This window comes from Adiantum capillus-veneris, chromosome 7 (assembly GCF_014529385.1).
Source record: "Adiantum capillus-veneris isolate H3 chromosome 7, ASM1452938v2, whole genome shotgun sequence".
NCBI classification, from domain to species: domain Eukaryota; kingdom Viridiplantae; phylum Streptophyta; class Polypodiopsida; order Polypodiales; family Pteridaceae; genus Adiantum; species Adiantum capillus-veneris.
The window spans coordinates 100,302,605-100,324,278 of NC_140937.1; the positions used below are offsets into that span (position 1 = coordinate 100,302,605).

Consider the following 21,674-nt stretch of genomic DNA (forward strand, 5'->3'; position numbering starts at 1 on the left):
AAGCGTGGTACGCATGCCCTTGCTCGCCGCACTTGAAACAACAGTTATCCTTGCGATAATACTCAAGCTCTTCAGGAGAGATTTTATTTTTTCCTTTGTAAACTCCCTTCTCTTTAGCTTTGTTGTTATTGGAATTGCCCTTAGGAGACTTTTGGACATTGTCCTTCCCCTCAGGCTCATTGGAACCCTTGTTTTCCGTGGGCTTAGAATTTCTCCTAGCCCCTGTTTGGAAATTGATTCAAGAAGCCACCATAGTATGGTGTATAACTGCAGATATGGTGCGTTGCCTTTGGGAGTTGACATACTCCACCATTTCTTCAATTAAGCCCACACAAAATTGTTGTTTTTTCTCTCCAAAATCCATCTTTTTAAAGACAGTGTCTTTGAGATGTAAACCCCAAAACTTGTCTACATATTTGTGAATGGATTCGTAGGGAGAGAGCTTCAAGCTTCACCATTCGGTGAGTAATTTGTCTTTGGCATCGGTGGCCAAAAACTGCTTCATAATGGAAGCTCTTAAGGATTTCCATGTTTGTGGAGCTTCACCGTTGTCCCGTAGGCTAGATCACCATTGCCTGGCGTACTTTTGAAAGTGCATAGCTACATGGCATAGCTTCGAGGACTCCGTGAAGCCCTCATCTCTAAAATGCCGCATCGAATTGTTGGATAAAGGCCAAGAATTTGTCCGTAGCACTAAAGGTGCCATGGTAGGTAAGGAAAGAGATGCTCTTTCCTCCCTCTTTGAACTTCTTGAGCTTGGATCGAATTGTTGAATAAAGGCTAAGAATTTGTCCGTAGCACCAAAGGTGCCATCGTAGGTAAGGAAAGAGATGCTCTTTCCTCCCTCTTTGAACTTCTTGAGCTTGGATGACCTCTTCCACACGGCATAGGATTTCCTATGGCCTCTTCTTTTTGATGGTTCAAAAGTTGCACCATCGATTTCTTTAGAAGATGAATAATTTGAGGAAGATGGAGAAGAGGGTGATGTCTTTCTTTCCCTTTTCTTGCCTTGATCCTCTTCTCTGTACCATCACTTTCATAAGAGCAAGAGGATGAAGAAGATGGAGAAGAGGGTGTCCTCTTTCTCGCCTTTTTCTTCTCCTTTGAGAAGGAGATGCATCATCAAGAAGAAAATTCTTGAGCCCTTCGTATGGATTCTCTTCTTCTTCCCAAATTGGAGAGAGGCCTCTTTTGGGAGTCTCACAAGGAGGCTTCCTAGGTACTCTCTCGTCATGGTGGAGAGCTTGGATAATCCCATGAGCACAAAGCTGCCGTTGCACTTAACTTTGGAGGGATGGATTGCCCATGGCTTGTTGAAGCCTAGAAACAGGTAGTTAACAATCATATGGGCATCATTAATAGCCTGCTCAGTAGCAAAATCAAATCTATCAACATTATTTTCACTCTTTTTACTATTGTCAGCCATTCTAACAACTTTTAGCTGTAAACTTTTCTAGGTGTACTTTGGCACTTCAAGCCCTAGTTTCTACTTCTCTTTACCCCTTTAGAAAAGCACTCAAGCTACTGTACCCGTGGCTTGAATATCATTAATTGCAAGGAATAGAAGAGAGGGTCTTTCAACACCAAAACATCACCGACTCTTGTCAAGCTTCTAATAGCTCAATATTGGTTAATCCATAGAAAGACCCGTAGGACTCCACTATTAAGACCATAGCTCTCAACAGTGATGCCCTGTTATCTGCACAAAGTCAGGCACACTGCAAGGCTGAAAAATCCCTATTCTACTTTAATAGAAACAACCATTTATAGATAGCTTGAGGACCTCCCTTCTTGAGCAAGAAAAGAGAAACCTTGTGCTCTGATACCAATGTAACATTTAATGTCCTAGTAACTTGTGTGTAGCGGAAAATAGCGTAGATATAGTGAGCATTTCATTAGTCAATGATCCGAAAGTAGCGTAGATAGTAATGAAAGATAGTAACTTGTGTAGCGTAGATAGTAATGAACGAGGCATTTCATTAGTCAATGATCCGAAGGCATGAACGATACTTCAAAAGAGAGAGAAATGAAGCTATTGACAACAGTTGAGGATGGGATTTTCATGGAGCCGGTCCTGCCTTCAAAAGGCTTTGTATTATAGGTTTCCCCCATCAAGAGAGACATTTTACAATACAATTCTTTGTGTTCCTTCAATATCTAGCTAGTGCAATGAAGATGGAAGCCTCAAGCACTAAGAAAAACACTTATAAAACACAACATCAATTCCCTCACGGTCTCAGACCAAGACCTCACACACCTTAAAAGATGGTGAGAGCTAGTGGGGTTTGAGAGTAGATTGAGAGGAAGAAGAAGTAGTCTTACGAGAAAGAAGTATATCTCCTCACCTAATCACTCATAATAGCTTAGCATAGCTTAGTAATTAGCATGGTGGAGGAGATGAGCATGCATTGAAGCTTGGATCTTGGTTGGATTTGCATCACAAAGCAAAGAGTTGTTGGTGTAGGCCTCCCTTCTCACAAGATTGGAGTAGGTGATGAGCTTTCGATTAAACCTTGATAAGGAGAGAGAGAGTCTTCTTGCTTCACACATGAGCCAGTGTGAGTGTGTGTGGAATAATGCCTTGAGAAATTCAACCCCCTCTCTCTCTTGGTCGACCCCTCATGCAAATTACTCATGCTGACACCCCATTGGACTTCCCAGGCTTAGCCAATAGGCTTTAAGAAGCATAAGTGATAGCCTTATTGACATGTGTCCCCCTTTCCCCTTTTGTGAGAGCTTTAGGTAATTAATTAATGCAACTAAAATCTCATTGGACCCCTTTGTATCCTGGCCAATAAGAATCAGGCAAGCCAAGAGGCTGCTGAATGCTCTTTGGACCCCTTGGGAGACTGTCCAATAGTCTTCTAGAGAGACTAATTCTTATTGGTTCTTTTATTAAGTGTTTTTAAATGAATTAAACTAGATTTACTCTAGCCTAATTCTCATTGGTCCACCTCCATGGCCATCCAATAGGATTTGAGTGCACCTTGTGGGCATCTAGCCTAGGGACCTGACATGTGTCCTTCATTCCCTTTGTGTAAAGGAAGCTTGTATGTGTGTGTGTTTCTCTCATCCCCTACTTGTTGCAAGGCTTGCCCCCTCCTATGTAGGAGCCTTGAAGACTTTTTGGTACACACACAAAGCATCCAATTTAACTAAGCTTGACAATTGGACACAACCTTTGAATTTTGGAACCTTATCATTTTGGAAGTCTTAATGGGATGAACCTTAGGGTTTTTCAAGCCCATTGTTGCACATTGCTCTTTTGCAGACACGCCCCCCCCCCCCCCAATTAGATATTAGTTATTATGACAATATCATTTTGCTAATTAGATTGCGAGTAATAGTATATGTATAATAGAGGAGAGGCATTGCATCATGAAGTGAAGAGTGATTATGCATAATGTTATTTTGAAGTTGCTAAACAATAGTGCTTATTAATATTTCTTGCTTAACAGTGTGCGGTGACATTTAAATTTTCATTTTGCTAATTAGATTGTGAGTAATAGTAGATGCATACTAGAAGAGAGGCATTGCAACATGTATTTATGAACACACATTGTCTCCTCTTGCACAAAACAAGGAGGACCTACACTCCTCCATGTTGTAGAGTCACATTTCATTGCATGAAAGAGAATTCAATGTGTTCCAAGTAGAGTAGTTCATAGAGTAGATTTGATTGAGCTCGCATTGCACACAAGGTGATTCCCTTGAAACCACCATTAAAGTGGTTGTTATATATAGTTTTTGCACTCTAGGTTAGCATGGTTAGCTTCCCCATTCGTTGGATTAACATTTTACATAGTCAATTGTGAACGTTATACTACAGTGGTCGTACACTAGTGAGAAAGCAACCCTATGGAGGTTGTTTCTAGTTACAAAATTGTGTATAGGATAGCTTTTAAAGTTATGGCAAAATGTTTTGGCTCAAATACTCTATTGTTATCTTAGATGTTGCACCAAAGATTTTCCTAACTATCTTCCATGGCAATCCAAGTGCATTGATGTCTGTGGGGAACCTAGTGTTCCATGCTTGCACCCAACATATTGATGTGATTCTCATTAATCCATGGAGAAACTTTCCAAGGGATATCCAATTGGTATATGTGTAGCATTTGTGACTTCCATAGTAAAATATTTCAATTTCACAACTAGATTGTACGCGTTATAAGAAGTTGACCATGAAGCTAAGACTCAAAGAACCCCATAAAGAGGTGTTTGAGCAAACTTAAGAGAAAATGTAACCTTCCTACAAGGCCATATCTTAGAGTTTGGATTATGGAGCCATAAAAAACACTATATCCATCTATGAATATGATGTATTGGCCTAAGTACATGTAGGAGAGAGACAATGAGTGAGCTAATAGAAAGCTAACTAGTCCCACAATGGAAATTGGGGCTAGTAAATTTTAAAAATATGGTGAAGAAAATAATGTCAAGTGTGTGATAAAGAATCTAACTGAAGCGCATGATAGCAAACAACAATGGATAGAAATGGCACTTAACTATCACAAGCAACTAGAAGAAATGCAAAAGATTATTCACCTCTAGTGTTCAAGATACAACCCAACAAGAAGCAACACCAGTTATTAGTGTCAAACTAAGTGCATTTTAATATATCGTGATACTCAATAGTTTTCTTTCAAATCTTGAAAGATGCCCAATCCAATCAATGTTTTAACAATGTACATAGCTCATCTAAAGTTTAGATAGGTCACCTTACACTCCCTCTCAAAACAATAATAAATTTGAATCAAGGAATACAATCACAAAGTCCAAATATTATTCCAAGTCAAAGTTGATATTGATATATGAAAATCATAACAAAGAACAAGTCCCCAATAATCATAAGGTGTTACTCATAAAACTTTTCTCATAACTAAAAGGTTATAGGCATTGCTACCTGAATTGGAATTCATACTAAGGAGGGTCTTAGCAATCATCTTTTGTGCCTGTGCCTAGTTACTTAGTATAGATGTAGAGGCAGTCTAGGTGTGGCAATAGCTTCTAAACGTTTTTCCATGTCAACAGTTAATCCAAACTTCTCAGACATATCAAGGATTCCTTGACTTGTTTCACTTATGGTACAATGCCATGTGAAAGCTTGAACCAACGTTGCAAGCATGAGACAAACATTGGAGATGCCCAAAGCCCACCCAGGGCATCTTCTTCGTCCCATTCCAAAAGGCAAGAAATCAAAATGTTGGCCCCTTAAATCAATATTCTTCTTTAAAAACCTTTCTGGGAGAAATTCAAGAGGTTCTTCCCATGTAGAAGAATCCCTACCAATGGCCCAAGTATTGACATATATGTGAGTACCACGACAAATTTTAAAACCTCCAATGATACATTCTTGCTTGGCTTCACGTGGAACTAAAAACGGTGCAATTGGATGCAAACGCATGCTCTCTTTGACCACATATTCAAGATAGGTTAGATTTGGAATGTCACTCTCTTCAACAAGCCTTCCCTTTCCAATCACATTGTCCAACTCCTCATGAAGTTTTTTCATTACCTTTGGATGGTTTATGAGTTCAGCCAAAGCCCATTCCACCGTTACAGCGGATGAGTGGGAGCCTCCAATGAACACGTCCTAGAAAAAGAAAATGATATGAATGTTAGACAATAAAAATTACAAGTTTGCAGTCATCTCCTTATGAAAGCTCCAACAAAGGAGCACAAGCCTTTGCCAGCTAGTAAGTGTAAAATCAATGAACGATAACATTGTATATGCATTGCTATTGATCTGTTGGAATTGCTAGAAGTTCATAAACTAGAATGACTACAAAGCTGCCCATATTAATCTCCTCTTATCAGTCAATACAATCACTAGAAAAAATCCAAACTTCAAAATCACAAATCAAAAGAGAGAAAGTATTTCCAACTTTGGGGGCACATAAATTAAATGCAGCAAATGAACCTCTTTGATAATGACAATAGCTAGTCACTTATTAGCAAATTTGTAGGTGTTGTTGGTCTCACTTTCCTCTCTCACAATATATGATGCATTCTACATACCAATGCAAATTGAACAAAACCCAACGTAAAAATGCACATCACTTGTACAATACATAGCAATCACTCAATCAGACAAACCAAAAACCTTAACGAGAGAAGTCTAGAATAATGATCACAATTATGACCAGAATGCATTGGTTACTTATGGGAACATCCTTATTATTTACGTTGGTGTGAGAGGAAGCCAATACAACATCCAACAAGTCATGAGTCTCCTTCTCCTCATCATCGACACTATTCTTATTATGCTATTATCGTCTCTCATTCGTCATGTCCTAGAGCAAAGCTTGGGTCCGCTAGTTGGTGGTCTTGGTATTGGGCTCCAAATACTCTTTGGGGTCCATCCAAGCAACGCAAGGAATGTAGTCAACCCACTAGAAAATGCCCAATAAATGAAGTACATCCATTATAAGGCTATGCAAACTTCCGCCCACCTCATCCCCTGTGCCTACACGCACATCCTCAAGCTTTTTACCAATCACCATCCCACAAATGGTGTTACTCGGGGTAGTCACTAGGCTTCCCCACACCTCCACTACCTCTCACTGCCACACCGCAAATACTCCACGCGAGCCCCGATGCCATCTTCTTGGGGCTAAAGAGTTTTTTTTCTCCACTTGTGAGTCATTGATATTTCTTTGGTGTATCATATTTCTCCACTTGGCAATCATGGATTCGCTACTTCTAAATTAACAAACGCAGCCCCCAACAGTTTTGGGCCACCAGTTTGAGTTCTATGGGCATCGCCTCTCGCTCTCTCGCTCTCTCGCTCTCTCTCTCTCTCTCTCTCGCACGCATGTCTTGACTGTACAGACTCTCGTGTCCCACAGTAAAAGCGTGACCTGTTTTACGTCCAAAGAACGGCATATTCACTGGAAAAATCCAGGGACAGAGCTACACAAGTATAAATAGGTATTACATGGGAAGAATCATGATGGTGTAGGGAGTGGTCATTGACTGACCATTTCCTAAAAGAAAGGGAGGCCACATACTTTGTGCAAATGATAAATGTAGGCAAGATGACAAGTGTGCCATGTGTTGGGCTTAAGCTTGATATCACTTCCTCAAACTCAATACCATCTTCCAAACTCCACTTCCTATCCGCTCATGCCTCATTGCTTGCTTAAGCCCATAAAGTGCTTTCCTAAATCTGTAGGCGCTTATTTTGGAAAAACATAAATATATATTAGGCTGCTCTGAATGGACATGAACCACTTTGAAAATTAATAGGTAGTCACTAATCCATTAACAATAATAACATAATGATATTTTCAAGCTTTGGAGGGCCTATGCAAGAAAAAATTTATAATACCTGTGTCTTTACAATCAAACATTGTTGTACAATTGCACCCACAAAGGGGCCAACCATGGGGAAAACTTTCTTATCAAAGAAGCTGGTAAGCTGGTAAGGAGGGGAGTGGAACTCTGCAGAGAGGGGGGACTGTTAAATCTTGTACCTCCTCTCCTCCACTAATTGCACCTCAAAAGAGTAGAGTTATATCCCATCAAACATCAAATCTTGTTTCTCTTACAATTTATCCTCCTCACGTGAGGAGCACCTAACACCCATTGAGCATAACTCGTGAGCCTCAAGCAGTGTTCGAGAAAATTCATTTTCACAAACATACAAAAATCCCTCCAAGACAAATTTGAATCGAAAATTTTACAATACTAGCCAATATTTTTGCAAAATTACACTATTTTCATGTATTTTAACCGGAATTTTCTCCTTCTTGCCCTTCCCTCAACTGGCTACTTTGATTTTGCAACCGGCTCAATGCTAAGTTGAGGCACACTTTTCCCGAACACTGGCCTCAAGCCTTCAACCTTGAAACTAAATCACAATGCCTACCCAACTGAGCTACGCTCTCTGGACATTTGTACGTAGACTTTTGTTGTTCACACTTTCCTCTCACATAAATATTGCATTCTCGTGTGTACTGGATACCCTCTAAAGGTGCTAGTAGGTCTGTACCCATGTCTCTTTAATAGGAATCTAGAAAGATCCTTGGGTTAAGAGAAAGAGAAAAGAAAAGTAAAAACTTTTCCTTTGTTAATTTGTTTAAATGGAAAAGGGGAATAAGAGGGGGACAATCTTGCGTGGTAGCGGCAGGACAAGGCTTAGACATCGACATCGATGCATGGAGGGGTGGGTAAACACAACCCCGGGGTTTTAAAAAAAATAATCCTTGTCTCATAGACCTCCACAAGAGTGAAGGGCCCTTTCATCTAAAATGTCTCAAAAGAAAATGAAGGGGGTCCTTCAACCACCTCCACACTCTCGAGAAACAAGGTGAAGAGGCACTAAGGCCTACTAAGTTAAGGGGGAATGAGCGACATTAAGTTTAAATAAGTGCTTATAATCATATGGTATTTTGTTATGTTTTGAAATAACAGATTATATTATCTATTTTTAAAAAGTGACTCCTAATGACTCGCCTAAAAGAAAATACATTAATTGAAAGATGCCTTCAAGATACCCTCTGCCTTCATTGCCTAGTCCTCACCTCCTGCTCGTGTCTCCAAAACCTTCTCCCAACTACATGTTGCCCTTCCCTACCTCTCGAGGCATCCCTGCAAGCCTACAAATCTACCTTCCTTGTGAGCTTACACCTAAGCTTCCCCCACGAACGAGAGAGAGAGATGCGACAAGAGAGAGAAGGGGGGAAGGGGGGGGGGGGGGATTCTATTCGGCTATGCTTTATGAAGCATCCCGTACCTCTGCTCTATGATGAGAGAGAGAGAGAGAGAGAGAGAGAGAGAGACTGAGAGAGAGATCCCTAGTTGGGAGGCATGGCCTCCACGTGGCTTGCCTCCCCCTTCTCACTCCTCTACCTCTAAATATCCTCAGACATTTTCTCATCAACGGTCATTTTTTAATTTTCTTACACAGCTGATAGCCCCTACCTCACAAATGGTTTGTGATTTTATTACTCCTACTACTATCCGCTCGTAACTCGTGATTTTATTCATTTCATTCCAAGATTCCTCTCGAGGAAATTCTCTCGACAAAGGCGATTGCTCTCTTAACTTTATAAAAGCAAGTAGACGGAGTCGAGCTTGGACCCTTGAAGTTAAAATTTTTGGTAGCCTCCTGCAACCACACCACCAAGATCACTACGCTGCTCTTAAAACCTAACCTGTATAATTAAAAAAATAAGGAGTCTCTAGGCACTTTGCGTGGCTATGCTCTGCTTATCTACTCGTCATCAGCTCATGCCTATCGCGTCACCATTTCCCTCCAACTTCACTAGGCTTGCTAATGGAGTCCTCTGAAGATTCTTCGCTCAATTTTTTTTTCAAAACGGGTCACACCTACCTCACAAATGGTTTATATATTGCAAAGGTCCCTACCTAAATAATAAGGTAAAGGATGTACATTGTACATTAACATTTTGAAACAAAATAAAAATAAAAGAAAAAAACACATGAAGAATTAAAATAAAAGAATATTTTAATATTTTTGTAATAAATAAATAAATAAATTTAATAAGCATAGAAAATTATCAAACAATTTAGTGAAATGATTTTTTTTAAAACCCTTAACTGAAAGGCCCCTTTATCAATACCTCACAGAATGTTGGAGAAAGTCTTTTTGCTTAAGCAGCGAGTTTCCTCCTTATTAAGATGCAAACTAGAAATATTAGTAGAAATTTTTGAATTTGCAAGATGTTCAAACACACCTTCCTCGAACAATGACCTCACATCATGGGATCAAACTCCTATAATTATATCATTTAATCTTTAGTTCTATAAAGTCTTTTTCAAGCATGCCAAAAAAGTAAATGCAAGTTTTGAAGAATAGCTTTCTATTCACAAGTATTTTGAGCCCCTTAGGGACACTTGTCTTACAAAGAAAATTGAACTACCTTCGCCTTTTGGGTGCTAAAGGCGTGGTCACACGCGGCTTAGTTATCTGTAAGCCTGGCAACCTTCTAACAAAAGCTCTGAGCTGAGACCTAGAGCAGTAGGTAGAGAGAGGGAGAGCACGGCACAAGCAGGAGAGAGAATGACCGAGGCGATCGGGCATAGTTTTGTAACTATGCCTTTTTAGGCATAGTTACGTTACAAAGCTCGTCTGCAACGTGTCAGAGCTAATCAACGAAACTGAGCCTCACGTGACTACAGCCTAAGGCTTTTAGCAGGCCAACAAGGCCGTACAAAGTTTGATGAAAAATACAAAATCACTCGTGCAATTCACAGAGCAATCTGACAAAACGAGTCTGGAATCTGACAAACCTGGATTGCTGCCATGATGTGCTTCTCAGTCATGGGAACTTCCTTATTATTCACGTTGGTACAAGAAGCAGCCAACAGAACATCCAGCAAGTCGTCAGGCCCCTTTACCTCGGCACCAACTCTCTTATTATTATGTTGCCGTCTCTCGTCTATCACGCCCTGGAGCAAAGCATGGATCCGCTGAGCGGTGATCCTCATGCGCTTCAAATAGCCATGGGGGTCCAGCCAAGCAAGCCAAGGAACGTAGTCACCCAAGTAGAAAACGCCCACCAAATGAAGCAGATCCTTTATGAGGTTATGCAAGCTTTCCACCTCCTCCCCGGCGCCTGCACGCACGTCCTCAAGCTTCTTCCCCATCGCCATCCTGCAGATTATGTTATTTGACGCCATCACCAGGCTCCCCCGCACCTCCACTGGGGCCCCATGCTCGCCGCAGCGCAGCAGTACCGCCCGCGCGAGCCCACGCACCTCGCCCTCCCTCACATACCTGAACGCATCCATTTTCTTGGGGCTAAAGAGCTCGGTCGCATACACCTGCCGCAAAAACTTCCAATAGGGACCCAGCGGGGCGTACGCCACATCGCTGCTTTCAAAGCACAGGTGAACGGCCGCAGCACTGCGAGGGCGATACGCCAGGGCGGCATCGTGGGTCTGCAATATCTCCTTGGCCATTTGGGGCGAGGATGCCACAATCACGGGAACGCCCCCTAAGCGGAGGCCCAGTAAGGGGCCATAGGTTTGGGCGAGCTTGCAGAGGGACTGGTGGGGAAGATGGCCGAGAAGATGCAGGTGGCCGATGATGGGCCAGGCGGGAGGTCCGGGCGGCCATTTTACTGAAGCTGCCCGGCAGCTACTGAGAGCGTTTTGGAGAAGGACAACAGATATTGCGGAGATGGCAATGAGAAGCAGCCATTCAGAATAGTGCAGCAGTGATAAGGTGCGGACTTGAACGTCGTTGGCGACGGAGAGAGGCTCCATACAGACTCAGCGAGAGAATCAATTTTCTGTGGCTTACAGAGCTGCTGCTCGGGTGTTAAGAGGCGGAAATTCCAATTTCCTGGACTTGGTAATGAATACGTATTCTGTACTACGTCTAGAAATCGGAAGAGTTGGAGAAGGGCTTCATTTGAAATCTCGGAAGAGTTGGAAAGCCTCGTTGAAGAACTACGCAAACATATGATGATGATGACAAAATTGATGATGAGTGGCTGTGTGGTGAGAGACACAGGACGCCACGTTTTTCACTAAACCTTAACAAGTTCACTACGAATTGCCTTCTTCAAGTATCAACAAGTCAATTCATAAGACCTAGGTATGCTTATCAATTCCTTTCTCTCATGACTATGCTTTCGTCTTTGTCACGCAAGGAAAACCTTTAAGCATAGTAGAACCATGCATGGGTTTTCCAACCATGCCAAAATTGGCATAGTTGCACAAGTTACTGAGCACATGCATCAAATGCCTTAGAGCATGCTGCAACTTTTATAACAAAGGTGCTATAATAGATAGTTCATGGTGACCATTTCCAACATCACTTCCATTGTCTTCTCTAGAGGTTGAGCCCCACTCTGGACAATCTTCCTCCTCTTTATCGGTTGCGGAGTTGACACTACCCACGCTTCGTGAAGGCAACCTCCATGTGCGAACCAAAGTTGCATGTGACTAGAATGAATGTCTCTGTTGTGTATTCATAAAATGATAGACTAGTTTTACGTAGTGCTCCCTTACGGGGGACTATTAGACAACCCTTGAAAGGCCGGTTGAATGTTTAGAAAAACAAGGTGAATACTTACATTAGCTTGCTAAGAAAAGAGAGAGAGAGAGAGAGAGAGAGAGAGAGATACTTTTTGCCATAACTTCCCTAGCACCTATACAAAAGTTTGGTTTTGTCGGGCTTGGGTACTAGTGTTTTGGGTTGTTCAAGTCCCCAAAACATGGTTTTGATAAGTATTTTCAGTTGTGCTTTATAGCTTGTGAATCAGGCTTGTACATCATCAGTTATGTGCGTTTGAATTGGGCGGTCTCGACTTAGAAAGTGATTGCAAATGCATGCGACAAAGGCAACTAGGCTAAGTTTATAATCTAAAATTAGAAATGTTGAGACTTTTTATTTTTGGAGATAGCTGAAGAAATGGGCTCCGAGCCGTGCTTTACGGCGTCGCATCTGGTGGCCGGAGCGGTGCATTATGCACTTGGGAAATTGGTCCCGAGAAGGGGTCAAGCTGGAAATTCTCTGCAGAGAGAGAAGGACTTGGAGAAGTGCAAGAGGAGGATATCATGTGGCACTGAGATTATTCCACATGAGAAGGGGAAAGGAGGAAATGGGGGGTATAAGGGGAGAATGGGGTGCCCATTAGGGGTGTAACATTTGAGAGGTGTAACATTTAATGGCCTAATAACTTATGTGTAGCGGAAATCAGCATGAACATAGTGGGCATTTCATTAGAATAGATTCCTAATGAGAATTACAAGAGTGCTTGGGTGGAGAGAGCAACAAAAAGCATAACACCTAGTTAGATAGCATCGACAATACTTTCAAAAGAGAGAGAAATTAAGCTATTGACAACAGTTGAGGACCGGATTTGCATGGAGCCGGTCCCCCCTCCAAAAGGCTTTGTATTATGGTTTCTCCCATCAAGAGAGACACTGTACCATACAATTCTTTGTGTTCCTTCAAGACTAGCTAGTGCAATGAAGATGGAAGCTTCATGCACTAAGCAAAACACTTAATCAAACACAACTTGAATTATCACCGTTCTCAGACCCAAGACCTCACACACCTTCGAAGATGGTGAGAGCTAGCAGGGTATGAGAGTAGATTGAGAGGAAGAAGGAGTATCTTACGAGAAAGATGTACATCTCCTCACATAATCACTCATATTAGCGTAGCTTAGCTTAGTAATTAGCTTGGTAGAGAAGATGAGCATGCATGGAAGCTTGGATCTTGGTTGGATTTGCATCCACATGCCAAGAGAGTGTTGATGTAGGCTTCTATCTCACAAGCTTGGAGTAGGTGATGAACTCTCCATTAAAGCTTGGGAGGAGATAGAGTATTCTTTCTTCACACATGGTCAAGTGTGAGTGTGTGTGTGTCAATGCCAAGCAAAAATCAGCCCCCTCTCTCTCTCTTGGGCGAGCCCTTCCTGCTAAATTGGTCTGGCTTTTGCCTCATTGGACCTCCCCAAGTCAAGCCAATGGGTGTTAAGCAGCATAAGTGATAGCCTTCTGACATGTGTCCCCCTTTCCCCTTTTGTGAGAGCTTTAGGTAATTAAATAATTAAACTAAACTCTCATTGGACCCCTTTGCCTCCTGGCCAATAGGAATCAGGCAAGACATTGGGCTCCTGAATGCTCATTGGACCCCTTGGGAGACTGCCCAATAGTCTTCTAGGAGACTTAATTCTCATTGGTTTCTATTATTAAATGTTTTTAAATTAATTAAACTAGATTTACTCTAGCTTAATTCTCATTGGTCCACTTCAAGGGTCTTCCAATAGGAATTGGGCACACCTTGTGGGCATCTGGCCTAGGGAGCTGACATGTGTCCCTCATTCCCTTTGTGTAAAGGGAGCCTGTGTGTGTGTGTGTGTGTGTGGCTTTCTCTCTCATCCCCTACCTTTAGGGCTCGCCCCCTCCCATGTACGGATGTGCAAAGACTTTTAGGGCACACACAAAGCATCCAATTTTCCCTAGGGTTGACCTTTGGACACAACCTTTGAATTTTGGAACCTTAGCATTTTGGAAGTCTTAATGGGCTGAACCTTAGGGTCTTTTTAGCCCATTGTTGCACATGGCTCTTTTGCAGATGGCCCCCCCTTTGGATCCCTATTTTCCCTCCTTTGGATCCCAATTGTGGCCGGTCTGCTAGCTTAACCAATATTCTAGCCTTTTCCCCCTTGGCCTTCCCCACATTAAATGATCAGTTTAATATGAGAAAATCATTTAGGAGAATTAGATATTGATTATTATGACATTACCTCTCTCTTGAAATCATAGTCGTCCTCGACTATGGTGTAGAGAAGATAAAGCATGTTCATGAGTCCTTTTCTTAGCGGGTAGAGGATCCCTATGTTACCCTACGACATCATTCCACAATGGATGACTAGTCCATTTGGCGCTTGAGAGCCTGAGGCTGCCGCAAGCATGTCTGCACATTAGTGCTATCAATCTTCCATAGTAGAGTGACAAGCTCTACTTGGTGTTTGGGAGACGTCGTCTCCACAAACTTGATCTAAGCATGCATACTACTTCATTTTTGTACACAAATAAAGAAAAAGAGAGTCTTATAAGACAAAAATTTTGTTCATTTTTAACATTTTGTACATTTGCTTACTCTTGGGAAGCATTGTAAGCATTGACAAGGTTTAGGTTATCCTTTAATTGTATGCCTTGCATCCATCTAGCATCTTCAAAAGGATAATTCTTAAACTTAATAAGATATCGTCGGATAGTCTTACCGCCTCTTAGTACCTTCTCTTCATGTCGGAGAATGGACTCAGGTTGCAAAACCTCTTCTTGGTCCTCGATCTCCGGTGGGTCTTCAATAGTTGGTTCTTGAGGTGGCTCTCCTTTGTAAGGCTTTAATAGGCTCACATGAAAAGCATTGTGTATGAGCCAATGATTGGGCAACTTGAGTTGATAGGCCATCTCATTGATTGGCCTAAGAATCTGAAAGGGACCATAGTACCTTTTTGCTAGTTTAGCATAGTACTTTTGGTGGCCCGTAGGATTCTTGCCCGTCGTGTGACTCAATCGAGCCTTGGGAAACTTTAACAAGACCCAATCGTTTTCTTTAAAGGCTTGGGCTCTTCTGTGCTTGTCAGCAGCAGCCTTTTGCCTTTGCTCTGAGATAGAGATAGCATCCTTAATCTTTTGAAAAGATTCTTGTAGGTCTCGGCTATACTCATCTGCAGCGAAGATCTTACCATGTACCTTAAGTAGCAAGGGACTTTTTGATCTTCCCTCAATTACCTCGAAAGGTGCTTTTCCCGTGGAAGTATGTACAGTGTTATTGTAAGCATACTCCACTAAGGGTAAGTACTTATCCCATTGGGATCTTTGATCTACTTCCGTTACATAGGCTTTTAGTAGATCGAGAATGGTTAGGTTAGCTATTTCACTTTGGCCATCAGTTTGTGGATGATAGGCCGAAGAGAAGTTTAGCCTTGTTCCTAAATTCTCAAAGAGACCCTTCCAGAAATTACTGGTCATTCTAGGATCTCTATCCGACACTATGGACATTGGCAAGCCATGGTATTTGAAAATTTGTGAAATGAAGAGGGTTGCCATTTGATGGGATTTGATAGTCTTTTTGACAGGTATAAAATGAGCTTGTTTACTGAACCTGTCTACTATCGTCCATATTCCCGACGTATTCCCATGGATAGACTTAGGCAATCCAAAGATAAAATCCATGGATATGCTCTCCCATGGTGAATTAGGGATTCACAAGGGTTGAAGCAATCCAGGTTGCTTCCCTCTATCAAATTTTGTCTTTTGGCATACCACACATTTGGAAACATACTCTTGTATGTTCACTTTCATGGTAGGCCAATAGAAATATGTTTCAATTCCCTTTAAGGTAGATTGAATCCCTCTATGCCCCGCATACGGGGGAGCATGAGATTCATACATTACTTTCTCACGCAGGGAGTTAGTAACGCATAGTCTATTTCCATAGAGAAGATAACCATCTTGTAAAGTAAATGGTTCTTCTTTCTTCCCTAATGCAAGGGCTGAAATCACATCTCTAAAATCGGGATCAATAGCATACTCATCTATCATTGAAGATAGATCATTGTGAGTTGCTATGGAAACCGCATTCACTCTCGGCCGTCTTGAGAGTGCATCAGCTACTTGATTATGCTTGCCAGCAAGGTGAGTAATATGAAAATGAAATAGCGAAAGGAAATTTGCCCACCTCATTTGTTTGTCGGAGAGCTTGGTCTGCGTCATGAAGTACTTAAGACTTTGGTGATCCGTTCGCAGAATGAAAGGAGTCCCCAATAAATAGTGCTTCCATGAGTCTAAGGCATGTAGAACTGCAAGGAGTTCCTTTTCGTATATGCCTAGAGCTTGCTCAACAGGATCGAGCCTTCGACTCTCATAGCCTATGGCGTGCCCTTCTTGGAGCAAAACAGCTCCAAGGCAATCACCACAGGCATCACATTGGACCTCAAATGGTTTTGAGAGATCCGGTAGTGTAAGCACAGGTTGAGAGATAAGCTTCTCTTTAAGCTTTTCGAAAGCATTGTTCTCCTTAGCAGACCATGTATACCTAACGCTTTTCTTTGTTAGGTCATGTAATGGTCCCGCAATTTGTGAGAAATTTTCTATGAAGCGTCTATAGTATGCACACATACCTATGAAGCTTCTTAGTTCATGAAGATTCCTTGGTTTAGGCCATCCTTTTATTACCTCTAACTTGGATGGATCCATTTGGATGCCATCTTGAGAGATAATGTGACCTAAATACTGAATCTCTTGTAAGAAAAATTCACTTTTCTTTCGATTAACATAAAGTTTATTCTCTCTTAAAACTTGAAATATTACCTGGAGGTGTTGCTTGTGTTCCTCCAATGAATTAGAGTAGATGATAATATCATCAAAGAACACTCTAGTGAAGGTTCGATGAGGCCTGAACAGCTTCTCCATCAAGCGGTTGAATGTGGCTGGTGCATTGGTCAAGCCAAAAGGCATGACAATGTATTCGTAAAGACCAAATGTAGTACGAAATGCGGTCTTTACAATGTCTTGATCAACTATCCTTATTTGATGATAGCCACTTTTTTGGTCAATCCTACTGAAGTAGGTCGATCCTTGTAGCTTATCAAATAGGTCTTCTACCCGTGGAACGGGAAACCTATTCTTGATAGTGATCCTATTTAGTGCTCTATAGTCGACACACATACGATATGTGCCGTCTTTCTTTTGCACTAATAGCACAGGTGAGCAAAATGCAGATGAGCTTGGCCTAACCATACCCTTCTCAACTAACTCATGCACTTGCCGCATAATCTCCTCTTGTTGAGCTTGAGAAACTCTATAAGGAGGTTTATTAGGTGGTGAACTTCCTGGAAGAAGTTCAATTGCATGGACATCATTACCTCGTTTAGGAGGTAGCTCACAAGGGATGTCGTCAATAAAAACATCTTGAAACCCCTTGAGAAAATTGGATAAGTCAAATTCCTTTTGGTTGCTTTTATTTTCTTTTGTTAAAGCATTAGGTTCATTTTGAGAATCTTTAACAAAAATCATGTACACGGAAATAGAGCTCTTTATTGACTTATTGAAAGATGGTGTATGTACAATGGGGATGGTGTTACCCATTTCCTTAGCATCTATATACATGTCTTTTTCCCTGAACTTAAAGGAGATTCTCCTTTCAGGAAATTTAACATCGGCAGCCAGGCGGTCAAACCATGGTGCCCCTAGGATTACATCCTCATGCTTGAGAGGAGAGATAAAGAAGTCCTCTTTGTCCACATAGCCTTGGACATGAAGCCTCAATTTCCCAATTAAGGGAGTGACTGAAGCTTCTTGCCCCTTGAAGGCACTGTCTGCGGGTAGGACATCTCCCATCTCGTAAGATTGTATTCCTAGCTTGGTGGCCAACTCTATAGATATAAAATTGTGAGTAGAACCAAGGTCAAAGAGAATAAAAGCATCATGTTCTCTTACCTTTCCCCAAGCATGGCATAGAGGAGATCCTTTGTGGTGAGTTTGGTGAGTCTCCTCCTCTTGGATTTCAACCAAGGAAGCTCTAGGAGGATCTTGGCGGTTGTTCTTTTGGGGACAAGCGCGGTACGCATGCCCTTGTTCGCCGCACTTGAAACACCGGTTATCCTTACGATAACGCTCAAGCTCTTCAGGAGAGAGTTTATTCTTACCTTTGTAAACTCCCTTCTCTTTAGCTTTGTTGGAGTTGCCCTTAGGAGACTTTTGGACATTGTCCTTCCCCTTAGGCTCAATGGAACCCTTGTTTTCCGGGGGCTTATTATTTCTTTTTGCCCCCATTTGGAAATTGATTCGAGAGGCGACCATAGTGTGGTGTATTACCGCCGATATGGTACGTGGTCTTTGGGAGTTGACATACTCCGCCATTTCTTCGGTTAAGCCCGCACAAAATTGTTGCTTTTGCTCTCCAAAATCCAACCTTTTGAAAACAGTGGCTTTGAGTTGTAGGTCCCAAAACTTGTCTTCATATTTGTGGATGGATTCATTGGGAGAGAGCTTTAAGCTTCGCCATTCGGTGAGTACTTTGTCTTTGGCATCGGTGGCCAAAAATTGCTTCATAATGGAAGCTCTTAAAGCCTTCCATGTTCGTGGAGATTCACCATTGGCTCGTAGGCTAGACCACCATTGTCTGGCGGACTTTTGAAAGTGCATAGCTACATGGCGTAGCTTAGAGGACTCCGTGAAGCCCTCATCTCCAAATGCCGCATCGAATTGCTGGATAAAGGCCAAGACTTTGTCCGTAGCACCAAAGGTACCATCATAGGTAAGGAAAGAGATGCTCTTCCCTCCCTCTTTGAATTTCTTCAACTTGGACGACCTCTTCCATGCGGCATAGGATTTCCTATGGCCTCTTCTTTTTTATGGTTCAAAGGTTGCACCATCACTTTCTTCAGAGGGTGAAGAATTTGAAGAAGGTGGAGAAGAGGGTGACCTCTTTCTCGCCTTTTTCTTGTCTTCATCTTTGTCATCTTCACCATAGTTTTCATAAGAGGAAGAGGATGAAGAAGATGGAGAAGAGGGTGTCCTCTTTCTCGCCTTTTTCTTCTCTTGCTTTTTATCATCCCTCTTTGAATTATGGCGAGGAGAAGAGTGTGATGGTATTCTCCGCTTTGGTGGTGATGGAGAGCGTTTAGCCCGCCGTCTTCGTGGAGCCATCTCCGCCGAGGTGGCGGGAGACTCGCTTCTTTCTCGTTCCTTCGGTGGAGGCTCTTGAGTTCTCCTTTGGGAAGGAGATGCATCATCAAGAAGTAAATTATTGAGCCCTTCATATGGATTCTCTTCTTCTTCCCGAATCGGAGAGAGACCTCTTTTGGTAGTCTCACAAGGAGGCTTCCTAGGTGTTCTCTCGTCATGGTGATGAGCTTGGAGAATCCCGTGAGCACGGAGCTGCCGTTGCACTTCACTTTGGAGATATGGATTGCCCATGGCTTGTTGAAGCCTAGAAACAAGATAGTTAACAAGCATTGAAGCATCATTAGTAGCTTGCTCATGAGAAAAATCAAAGTTATCAACATTAATTTCACTCTCTTTACTATTGTCAGCCATTCTAACAACTTTTAGGTGTAAACTTTTTAGGTGTACTTTGGCACTTCAAGCCCTAGTTGCTACTCCTCTTTACCCCTTTAGAAAAAGCACTCAAGCTACTGTACCCGCGGCTCGAATACCATTAATTGCAAGGAATAGAAAAGAGGGTCTTTCGACACCAAAACAGCACCGGCTCCTGTCAAGCTTCTAATAGCTCAATAGTGGTTAAGCCGTAGGAAAGCCCCGTAGGACTCCACTATTAAGACCACAGCTCTCGACGGTGATGCCCCGTTAACTGCACGAAGGCAGGCGTACTGCAAGGCTGAAAAATCTCTATTCTACTTACTCACAGACAATTAATAATACCAACCATTTGTAGCGACTTCATGACAAATCAGCACAAGATGATCAAGAAGCATGGATGGATCGACTTCTTACCTTAGCTGAGCTTGAGTGGAAAAGAGAAGCAGCATACGAGTGCTACAAGAAGAAAGCTACGCAGGCGAAGGAGAAGCTTGACAAGAAACTAAAGGACAAAGGCCTCAATGAAGGAGATCTGGTGCTAAGGTATGACAATCGACTCGATAATCGTTTTGATGCCAAATTTGAAACAAGATGGCAGGGGCCATACATAGTCAAGAAGGCTTTCAATTCAAGTTACTATCAACTTATGGACTTGAATGGGAAAGAGCACTCCAGGAAGGTAAACGGCTATCGCTTGAAGCCCTATTTGAGTCGCCTTCTACCAAAGGATCTACCAAAGATCTGTCAAAAGGCCACTGTCTCATGTAAGTATTGTTACATGAAGCATGAGTGTAACTCTAGCCAAAATTCTGAGGGGCCAAACAATAAAGATCTTGTCAAGGACTCTGAAGCACTCTCTTTGGAAAAGATGCTCTATGATGGTACATGAATATACCATCATCCAGGGTGAGGGCTAATGATAGCCGTTTTTTGGCTCTTTGTAATTACCACAGAGAGTTACCTCACCCTACCAAAATCACCCAAACACTGTGGCTATCCCTACCATTTCACTGTACATAGGCGTGCGTGAGTCATGAGACTTTTCCCATATCTTCTTAAAAAACCCTCAATTAGCTAGTCATTGGGCTAGTTGAGCCAAAAAATAAAAATAAAAAATAAATAAAAAAAATAAAAGTATATTATGGCCCATGCGTATGTAAATATTTCTTTATATATAGGGCCTAAATAAAAGATTTTTTCATAATTATTTTGGTATTTATTTAAATATTTCTACCTAGGTGTGTGTTATTTATGCTCTGTACATTGCCTCACCATTACCACAATTTTGTCTTACCATTTTTCATACTCCTTATTCCATATAGAAATATTTTCATGTAAGCTTCTCTTATATTTGGTGTAACTCCACCCCAACAAAATCCAAAAAAACTAGTTTTATTTATGTGTATATTTTTTCACTATTTTGAATTTTCCCTTCCTACACCTATTTTGTTTTTTTCTAAAAAATTAGAACACCAAAAATATTTATCTTTTTATGGTAGCCTCATAATGAGAGAGATTTTTTTTGACCCCTTTATATTTTTTCCACTTATATTATTTATATTTGACATGTACATATTTTTTAGACCCCTCAATATTTGATTTTCTTAGTTGTACTATTCACTTATATCCTAATCTCAACAATATCTTCAATTATAGACCTACCAAATAAGGTCAAGGGTAGGTGGCATGCATACATGCACTATGGAGGGCTCACTCTTGGAGGTATTCAAAAGAATCATCCAAAGAAGGACCCCACAAGGACCTTTGCAGTGGAAAAAAACGGTCGGTTTTGCTGAATTTTTAAAGTTCACTTGCTCTCCGAGTTTGAAAAGGTGATACAAACAAAAGTTGTAGCTCGTGTGCTGAACTTTTGCCTCAATTTTTTTCATATTTTTTTGAGCTACGAGCTGTGAGCTATGATTTTTTTAGTGGACCTCAGTTTTCCCATGCTATGCAGCCACACTCTCTCTTCCACTTTATCATTTTCCTCTTTCACACACACTTCTCCACTCATCATCCCCATCTCTCTCACCACTCCTCTCTGCACACTACTCACCTTCTCCTCAACCTTAAAGAATAAGAGAAACCATGGTGAACTCATACCTCCCACACACAATTCCATTCCAAAATTG

General features: G+C 41.6%; 1 protein-coding gene across 1 annotated transcript; it reads right to left on the reverse strand.

Moving 5' to 3' along the window:
• Window positions 1-4,743: 4,743 nt before the first annotated feature.
• LOC147454329 (flavonoid 3'-monooxygenase-like) lies at window positions 4,744-11,419 on the reverse strand. The gene is made up of 2 exons (XM_086516331.1): window positions 10,258-11,419; window positions 4,744-5,593 (listed from the first exon to the last, which is right to left on the reverse strand). Exons 1-2 carry the CDS (start codon window positions 11,233-11,235, stop codon window positions 4,967-4,969), a joined length of 1,605 nt encoding a protein of 534 aa, XP_086372457.1. The 5' UTR covers window positions 11,236-11,419; the 3' UTR covers window positions 4,744-4,966.
• Between the last annotated feature and the right edge of the window lie 10,255 nt (window positions 11,420-21,674).